Consider the following 10912-nt stretch of genomic DNA (forward strand, 5'->3'; position numbering starts at 1 on the left):
ATACAACAATATGAATGAATCTATCTGTTGGTCTATATATTTAGTATTATATATTAATTTAGATGCATGGCCCTTTTGTTTCTGAATGTTTTTATCATCTTCTCTTACTGTTTCTTTACTCTATTGAGTGATGAATCGATATATTCTAGCTTCATATGTTTACATATTTTCATGGTTCCTACATATTTCTTTTTCTTGTTCTTAAATTCCTGTCGGTGTTGTTTTTCATACTTTTATTTCTTAATTTGTATTTTTCTACCGATCAATATTTACTGTGGACGATGGCCCTATAACAAGAATCCTTTTAAATTTGTTACATCTCAGCTTAATATTTTTTGTTTGTGCGGAAATCCATGCTTTGTTGACAAATCGTGCAGCTTCCTTGTATGTGGTATTGATTGACGTTTATTGTGTCAATTGAGATAGTTTGAGTTACTTCTTGATGTTGAAATTATGGCCTCTGTTGAGATTTTGAGATTGCACCTATATCTGTTGCATCTATTCTCAATCACCACGAATTCATAGTTTCATTTGTTGCTTGGTGTTCAATTATTATAATTTATTAACACATTATTATCTTTTGTTAACTATATAATAAGTTATCTTTTTCATTATTCAATTTTCTTTTCTCTATTGTTATACGATTCATTGTGACCAGGAACCTGTTTTGTCATTTGTGCATTCACAGGGTCATTTGGAGGATTGTCTAATTTCAAAAACCGGTCGAGATGGTGAAGTTCACAGTCGAAGAACTCCGTCGCATCATGGACATGAAGCATAACATCCGCAACATGTCTATCATTGCACATGTCGATCATGGTTAGTTATTCCCTAGCTCATACTTTCTTGATACCATGTGAAGTAACAAATACATCAAATGTTGTTTCTTATATTTGCAGGTAAATCAACCCTCACTGATTCTCTTGTTGCTGCTGCCGGAATCATCGCACAAGAAGTCGCTGGAGATGTTAGGATGACTGATACTCGCCAAGACGAGGCTGAACGTGGTATTACAATCAAATCCACTGGGATTTCCCTGTACTATGAAATGACAGAGGAATCCCTAAAAAACTACAAGGGCGAAAGGAGCGGAAATGAATATCTAATCAACCTCATAGATTCACCTGGGCACGTTGGCTTTTCTTATTTGGAAGAAAAGTCACTCAAATTGACAACTCTTATTTGGAAGCTTACACTCAAATTGACAACAAGTTAAAGTATGTAGTTGTATGTTTTACACGACAAATCCCATTGCTTGTGTTTGCATATCACCTTTGTTTTAATAGTGTTATCATTTTGTTGGTTGCTTATGAAATTTCTTCAGAATGTTATAGATATTATTTTTGAAAGTTAAAAAATTATATATTAAATTTTATTTTGAAATTTAGTATTTTTAATGATTTATAATATTAGAAAATTGTGTATTAATTTTTTTATTTTTTATCTAAAAAATACAACGGTTTTTCACCGTTGTCGTAGATAGTTTAAAACTGTTGTTGAAGATCCTGTTATTAAAGGTAGACACTCAAAGACAACAGTGAAAAACTGTTGTCTTTGAAGGAAAAGACAATAGTTTTTCACCGTTGTAAAAATGTTGTCTTTGCCTTTAAAAACAACGGTTAAAAACTGTTGTCTTTGGGCACCCCATTTAACAACACGGCATTTAATAACAGCTCTAAAGGGGCTACGACAACGGTGAAAAACCGTTGTTGTTAGGCTTTTTTCTTGTAGTGTAACCAAGAGTAGATAACCCGGCAGGGTAATTAAGATTAGAGTAAAGTGGGCAAGGTTTAACTTGATCAATGGTACTGGTGAAGTATTGGATGATAGTACGTTGGGGAAGCTTAGTCATCGCATGTCTAGGAAGATATGGCTTCGACCTGATGCGTTTGGCTAAGTGAAACTAACCGAAGCTACTCTCTATGGATCCTAACCAGTTAGAGCAAGGTTTTGTATTAAGTTCAATGGGTAGGACTATTTGGAAAACCTCGAAGGCATGGTTACTTTAATGTTGTCCTTGTGACTCACCATAACCCAGAAGTTTATCCAAAGAATGCCTATTTGTTAAACCCAAAGCTAAACCTGAATCTAACACAAAGTTAAACCAAAACCCTAAATTTGAATCTAATTCATCTCATAAAAATTATAGGATTCCCTGATTGAAAATTTAGATCGGGTGAGATGACTTAGGAATTAAAATTAATTCAATTTCAAAATTAAATTCGTAATTAAAATTAATTCAATTTCAAATTAAATTCGTAATTAAAATTAATTCAATTTCAAAATTAAATTCGTAATTAAATTTAATTCAATTTAAAAATTAAAATTAACTTAAATATTTTTCAAATTAAAATTAACTTAAATATTTTTCAAATTAAAATTAACTTAAATATTTTTCAAATTAAAATTAACTTAAATATTTTTCAAATTAAAATTAACATAAATATTTTTCAAATTAAAATTAACTTAAATATTTTTCAAATTAAAATTAACATAAATATTTTTCAAAATTTAAAATTAACTGAAATATTTTTCAAATTAAAATTAACTTAAATATTTTTCAAAATTTTTAATTAACTTGAAATATTTTTCAAAATTCAATTAACTTAAAATATTTTTCAAAATTCAATTAACTTAAATTATTTTTCAAAATTTAATTAACTTGAAATATTTTTCAAAATTCAATTAACTTAAAATATTTTTCAAAATTTAATTAACTTAAAATATTTTTCAAAATTTAATTAACTTAAAATATTTTTCAAAATTCCATTAACTTAAAATATTTTTCAAAATTTAATTAACTTAAAATACTTTTCAAAATTCAATTAACTTAAAATATTTTTCAAAATTTAATTAACTTAAAATATTTTTCAAAATTAAAATCAACTTAAATATTTTTTTTAAAAATTAACTTAAAATATTTTTCAAACTTAAACATTTTTCAAAAAAATCTTCAATTAACGTCAAACCACCCTACAAACACTCATAGAATTAACTAATTGTTAACTTAGATTCGGTGAGATGGAAAATTAAGGACTTACTTCAATCAAACTGTCTTTTTGATCCATCAACTACTTTATGTGTAGGAATTAGATCAATTGATGTTGGACAGTGGATGCTCTAGACATATGACTGGAGATAGGTTGAAGTTCACTAAGCTAAAATTAAAGAACCTAGGATCAGTTGCATTCGGCAACGATGAAAAACTGAAAGTAATTGGAAAAGGTAATATCGAACTTAACTCCGATTTTATTATTCAAAAAGTTTTATTAGTTGAAAATTTCAATTTTAATTTATTAAGTATAAGCCAATTATGTGATACTGGTTACTCAGTTAATTTCACCAAGTCCGAATGTATAGTCAAATATATTGATAATCCAAAAATCATACTTAAGAGCACTAGGAAAGATAATGTCTACACCATTTATCTAACAACACCCTCAATAAAGTGTTTTCTAACACAACAAGAGGAAACTGAGTTGTGGCACAGGAGATTGGGTCACACTCACACTAGACTCATTTCAAAAATGAGTCAAAATGGACTAGTTAGAGGGTTGCCCAAATTAAAAGTTATTGAAAACTCAATCTGTAATGCTTGTCAACAAGGAAAATAAACCAAGTCAACCCACAAGTCAACCAATCTAGATAGAGCCAACTCTTTACTTGAGCTCCTTCACCTAGACCTATTTGATTCACATGGAGACAAGTCACTAAACAAGAACTAGTATTGCTTAGTTATAATTGATGACTTCTCCAGGTTCACCTGGGTAAAATTTCTAAAGACAAAAGATGAAACCTTTGAAGTCTTTTGTAATTTTTGTAAATTAATAGAAAATGAAAAAGACACTCAAATAAAAAGAATCAGAAGTGACCATGGGGGAGAATTTGAGAAACACAACTTTACTGAATTTTGTGAAATAAATGGGTACAAACATGAATACTCCTACCCTATGACCCCTCAACAAAATAGTTTAGTAGAACATAAATATAGAACCCTACAAGAAGCTGCTAGGACCATGTTAAACGAATATAAACTATCTAATCAATTTTGGGTTGAAGCAGTTAATACAGCCTCTTACATTCAAAATAGGATTTTAATTAACAAATTTCAAAATAAAACACCCTATGAAATTTATTATAATAAAATTCTCAACTTAAACTATTTAAAAGTGTTTGGGTGTAAAGTCTTCATTTTGAACACTAAAGACTACTTAGGAAAATTTACATCAAAAACAACCTCGGGAATATTTTTAGGGTATTCAACAACTAGTAGAGCATATAGAGTGTATAACAAAAATACCCTAAAAGTAGAAGAAACAATAAATATAATATTTGATGAAGAAAATAAATTACCCAACACAATAAATGAAAATGAAAATACAGAAAATGCTAACCCAATAAATAAAGAAGATGATAAAATTCAACCTGAACCTATTGGATCTAAAGAATAAATCACTAACTCAAATGGTATACGACCAACAAGAACAAGCACAAATCACCCATCTGACCAAATTTTGGGTGACCCAACTTTAGGAGTCAGAACTAGGTCATCTTATAGAAACCAGAGCCAAATAGCCCTGATTTCAAAATCGAACCCAAAACCATAGAAGAAGCTCTACCAGACCCAGATTGGACTCTAGCAATGCAAGAAGAATTGGCCCAATTTGAAAGAAATCAGGTATGGGAATTAGTACCTAAACCCGTTAATAAATCCATAATTGACACTAAATGGGTTTTTAGAAACAAATTAAATGATCAAGGTGAAATAGTTAGAAACAAAGCTAGGCTAGTAGCTAAAGGGTTCAGTCAAGTAGAAGGGTTAGACTATGATGAGACCTATGCCCCTGTAGCAAGACTTGAATCCATTAGGATGTTGTTGGCCTATGCAGCACACAAAGGATTCAAGCTAATTCAAATGGACTTAAAATCCGCATTTTTAAATGGATTTATTAAAGAACAAGTATATGTAGGTCAATCCCCAGGATTTGAGGACATAGAACAACCGAATTATGTCTTCAAACTAAAAAAGACCCTATATGGACTAAAACAAGCACCTAGGGCTTGGTATGAATGTCTGTCCAATTATCTAACATCAAAAGGGTTTAAACAAGGTCAAATAGATCCAACCCTTTTCATAAAAACCTTAGAAAATGACATTTTCATAGCCCAAATTTACGTCGACGATATTATTTTCGGTTTCACAAACTCTAAATTTTTAAAAGAATTCACCAAACTAATGGAAAATGAATTCGAAATGAGTCTGATAGGAGAACTTAATTTCTTCTTAGGTTTACAGATTAAGCAAACTAAAGATGGAATTTATATTTATCAAACTAAATATGCTAAGGAATTAGTTAGAAAATTTGGCATGGAGACCTCAAAAACAATTAATACACCAATGGCTACAAATGCTAAAATTGACTCAGATTTAGAAGGTAAACCAGTATATTTGAAATACTATCGAAGTGCGATAGGAAGTCTACTTGACTCAGATTTAGAAGGTAAACCAGTAGATTTGAAATACTATCGAAGTGCGATAGGAAGTCTACTGTACCTAACTGCGAGTCGACTAGACATTATTTTCGCAGTAGGTATGTGTGCACGATACCAATCTTGTGCAAAAGAGTCTCACTTAACCCTTGTCAAAAGAATCCTTAGGTATGTTAAGGGAACCCTAAATGTAGGACTATGGTACCCTAGATCTTGCACCCTTGACCTAACCGGCTACTCTGACTCAGACTATGCTGGATGTAAGCTAGATAGAAAAAGTACAAGTGGTAGCTGTCAATTTCTAGGACAATGCCTAGTAAGTTGGTCAAGTAGAAAGCAACACTGTGTTGCTTTATCTACCACTGAAGCTGAATATATTGCCTTAGGTGAATGCACATCTCAGTTGCTATGGATGATGCATACCCTAAAGACTATCAACTGGAGTATCATAAAACTAAAATCTCAATTGACAATATAATCTCAATAAATCTAACAAAAAACCCAATTCATTACTCAAGGACTAAACATATAGAAGTGAAGCACCATTTTGTAAGGGATCACGTAGCTAAGGGTGATATTGAACTCAACTATGTTGAGTCAAAATCAAACCTAGCTGACATCTTCACAAAGCCCTTACCTGAACTTGAGTTCAGCTCACTTAGAAGACAAATAGGAATGTGTTGGGTAGAGTAGGTATTGAGTTTCAAATCAGTTTCCTAGCTTCACTGTTCTACTTGTTTTCAAAATAAGGTTTTAAACATTCTAGGAAAATATTGTCTTTAAAATTTCAATTTTACTAGATTTTCAAAATATGGAATTAGCTTAGGCTCTACCCTAGAAAACTTGCTCCCCTAAGTTTCAGCCAGAGCATCTCACAAACACCTAGGCTTACCTTGCTTGTGTTTGAAAAACATAGAACGACGTGAGATGCATAGGGTACAACCTGGACTCAAGAATGCTTTTATCTGTGCATCAATATGAGTCTGGGCATTAAACACCAAGTCAATAGTAATCAAGTTAAGTCCCAGCACTAGTCAAATCTAACTGGATCTATTGACTTAACTTGACTAACCAAGTGAAAACTGTTGCTCTCTAGGTAATAATCAGCTAGTAGCTAAATGGTTATGTAAACGACCACCCTTCTTACTAATACTACTACTCGCTAAGAGTGACCGTTACTTAACTACTAACTCTACTTAACCGGTATAATTAAAAACCACGAGGAATCTCTACCAAAAAATTTCGGCAGAGTCTCCCCTGTACCGATGACTAAATCATTAATACAAACAAACTATACTCAGCCACAGGCGGCTGGAACATATATCTTCACAACCACGCAGTATAATATCACAAATAAAAGAAGGAAACTACCCTAATAATAGCAAAAAACAATATCACTCCATCAATAGAACCCAACTACAAATACGGAATAAACTTAATTACAATCTTGACTCATAATAGCATTTAAAGAAAACTAAAGTACTCTAAATAGAAAAGTCTTAACAATTCCTTAGCAAACTCTTGATCTCCCCATAGTCCAGCCATCACACACCTTCATCACCACCACCTTGTCGCCTTCCTTGCTAAATCTTTTCCTTTCCTTTATCTGCAGTAGGAGGAAGTGCAGTCTATAAGCATAAAGCTTAGTGAGCGCTATCTACTCACAAAAACTCGATATGCATGTATATAAATAAAAACATGCTAAAACTGAATGCTAACATGTAAAGCTACTCATGCTCATAAATAGCAAAGGAATCATACTATCTGAAATACTAAACATGTATAGTTAATCATGCTCATAATCCAATGAAAGAATCATACTAACTGAAATACTAACATGTATAGCTAATCATGCTCATAATCCAATGAAGGAACATACTAACTGAAAAACTAACATGTATAGCTAATCATGCTCATAATCCAATAAAGGAATCATACTAACTGAAATACTAACATGTATAGCTAATCATGCTCATAATCCAATAAAGGAATCATACTAACTGAAATACTAAACATGTGTAGCTAATCATGCTCATAAGAATAAAACTATAACTGCATGCTGAAAGCAAATAAAGCTAAACATGCTGAATAATCTAATAGCAAGAAACAAATAAACTACTACTGCATGCTTCAAATAACAAGAAACTAAACTTTCTAATTCTAAACATATTTGAAGCTTGTTTCATTTGTTTCAAAACTTATACTTTAATACTTTAAAATAATAATCAACTTCTCTTGGGCCCGGCATTGTACCACTTTGCGCGCATTCTTAATAAGAATCGAGGTAGCTAATCCCGAAACTACTAAGATACTTCTAGGCCATGTGCCTAGGGGCAACTTGGAGCCCATCCCTTGGATCTTGTGTCCGGTACAAGCCCTTTAAAAGTAAAATACTTTCTTTTTAACTATAACTTATTTATACTTGCCCTTACTTGGCATTTAAGCAAACACCTTGTGTGCGCTTTTGATATTCAATATTCTGGAATTGAAATCAAGTCTAAACCTTGGTCTTTCTTGCTTATAGCTTATTTATAAAATCTGCACTTAAGCTCAATAAAATGCTTATTCAATTCTACAACTACAGTGCATGAATAACGTCTAATAGCAAAACAAGGAAGACTGCTTATATTCGTAAACAGCAAAGCAAAGAACTAATCATGCTCGCATACAGCAAAAATAAAGAGAACTGCTCATGCTCAAATCCATAAGAAAGGTATAAAAATGGGATCTAACACTGCATATGCTCAGCTAAAGAAAAATAAAAACCAAACATGCTCAGCTAAGGTAAATGAAACAGAACATGCCTAACACTTAACTTATTTTCATAAGGGAATCTATTAAATTCTGAAGATCCTATCACAGTGTAAATTCTGAATCTTAAACTTGTAACTTGACTGTGACAAACATAGTGGAATGGTTACTTTCGCTAGGACCAAGGCAAAAAGGAAAAGGAGAGGGTTCTGTGGTTACAAGAAGAAAACTCATGACCTCCCTGTCTTACACCAATGTCATATAAGTAAAACAAGTAAGTTTGCTGCCAATGTCATATGTGATGAAAGGGTACTAAAGCAGTGAGCACTTTAGATAGTTGTCCAGTGAAAGACTATAACTTATAAGAGGTATACCCGATCCAATTGAGCTAGATAACAAAATTCAAAGTCTGAGAAAATAGTGCCAACAAGCAGGCAAAGGCATACGTTTAATACAACAGTAAAAGATGAAACATAATGGTAGATCTAATACCCAAACAACTTCATGAGAATTCTTAAGTTTCATGGAAGGAAGTATCAAAAGAACAAACCGAAACCTACAAACTGTAACTTTCCTTTGCGGAATCATAGATCTATACAATTTTACAGACCACCTCCTATCCTTTCAGGTTACTTACCGAATAAGAGAACTTTGATTAACCTCATTCTTTATTCCTAACCAAACAAAAGAAAGGACTATTTAATTTATTTATTGTTTCTTCCTTCCCGTTTCAACTTCTTCACTGTCCAACTAAACCAGCAAGCACAAAACAGACCAATTAAACTTGCTGAAGACTTAAAACAAAACTGTATAAACTGATTCATTGCCTCGGCAGAATTGCAAGGAAGAAAGAAAAAGAAGCTTGCAAATCTAATCCGAAACCTCAATCCACGGTAGAATTTCAAAGTTCAATCCCTTCTCACGGCATACCCATAAAAAACACATGGAAAACACCAAAAACTCGCGGAACTACTCCTACTGCAGGTGAGAAGCAACTCTCCTCGCTGTTCTTGGACTTACAACCGAAAAGGAAGAGATCTAGGGTTCGGGTAAAGCTTCAAATCTCGGCTCTTCTTCGTGCTTAAAGCTTCTCCTTGATGAGAAGTGAAGAAAACCCCTCGGAGAACAACCTCGCCGGCCGCCGGAGACGTGATCGCTCGCTGCCGCGATTTCGCTAGAGAAGGGTCGGCGCCGCGCACGCGTGAGGAAGAAGAGAGGTAGGAATTAGGTCACGGGAAATCAAGCCCTAAGTTCTCCCTTTATAACCCCAATATTCGATTATCTAACTATTAATTAAACTTAATTCTGTCCATATAAGGTTAACAAAGCCCATATAGCTCAACTGGTTGAGTCGTGTCCGGTTGGGTCAGTCCGACCCGAGGTCGTGGGTTCGAGTCTCACCTTCAACGTTTTTTTTTTAAAACTTCTTTCTTTTTGTAACCCTACTAAACGACCTCCAAAAATTACGTAAAAATACTCTAAAAATTCCTAAAAATCTCTAGAATATTTTAAAAGTATTGCCAAATATTTTTATGGACTTTTAGAACTTGAGATAGGGAAAATTGGGTCGTTACAATTCCCCATACCTTATAAAAAGTTCATCCTCGAACTTAGAATAACTCTGGATATTTCTGTCTCATACTGTCCTCACGCTCCCAAGTGACTTCCTCGTGCTTCTGGTTCTGCCAGATGACTTTCACTAATGATACTTCTTTGTTTCTTAGTCTCTTGACTGCTCTGTCCACTATCTGTGTAGGTCTGCTCTAATAGCTAAGATCCTCTTGGATCTGCACTGTCTGAGGCTGAATCACTTGGCTAGGGTCGTGAATACGCTTCTTTAGCATAGAGACATGAAATACATTGTGTATTACTGACATGTCTTGTGGTAAATCCAGCTTATAAGCTACTTCCCAATCCTCTCTATGATCAGGTAAGGTCCTTCGTAGCGAGGACTTAATTTGCCCTTCTTGCCAAATCTCATCACTCCCTTCATAGGAGCGACTTTGAGAAAAAACTGAATCCCCTACTTGGAACTCAAGTGGCCTACGACGTGTGTCAGCATAACTTTTCTGCCTACTCTGGGCAATCTCAATCTTCTGTCTGATCTTCTGGATAGCCTGAGTGGTCTCATCTATCATCTCAGTCTAAATGCCCAGCTCTACTTCCATTTCTTTTCTTTCACTCGCTTCTTGCCAGCAAATAGGTGATCTGCACTTCCTGTCATACAGTGCCTCGTAAGGTGCCATCTTGATAGTGGTCTGATAACTATTGTTGTAGGCAAATTCAGCTAAGCACAGGTACTTGCACCAACTTCCCTTGAAATCTAGTGCACAAGCTCTGAGCATATCTTCTAAGATCTGATTTACTCGCTCTATCTGTCCATCAGTCTGAGGATGAAAGGCTGTGCTGAACTTGAGTTTGGTGCCTAGTGTCTTATGAACACACTCCCAAAGGTGAGAGGTGAAACGTCCATCTCTATCAGAAACAATAGATTTCGGAACTCCATGAAGTCTGATCACTTCCTTAACGTATATTTGTGTCAACTGCTCTATAGAGTGGGACACCTTGATGGCTAGAAAATGGGCAGACTTAGTCGATCTGTCCACTACTACCCATATTGCGTCATATCCATTCGTAGTTCTTGGAAGACCTATTATGAAGTCCATGGATA

General features: G+C 33.9%; 1 protein-coding gene across 1 annotated transcript; it reads left to right on the plus strand.

The window, feature by feature from the left end:
- The first annotated feature begins 728 nt into the window (after nucleotides 1-728).
- LOC122033902 (elongation factor 2-like) lies at nucleotides 729-1216 on the plus strand. The gene is made up of 2 exons (XM_042593052.1): nucleotides 729-819; nucleotides 900-1216. Exons 1-2 carry the CDS (start codon nucleotides 729-731, stop codon nucleotides 1214-1216), a joined length of 408 nt encoding a protein of 135 aa, XP_042448986.1.
- Nucleotides 1217-10912: the final 9696 nt, after the last annotated feature.

Source organism: Zingiber officinale, chromosome 11B, assembly GCF_018446385.1.
Source record: "Zingiber officinale cultivar Zhangliang chromosome 11B, Zo_v1.1, whole genome shotgun sequence".
Lineage (NCBI taxonomy): Eukaryota > Viridiplantae > Streptophyta > Magnoliopsida > Zingiberales > Zingiberaceae > Zingiber > Zingiber officinale.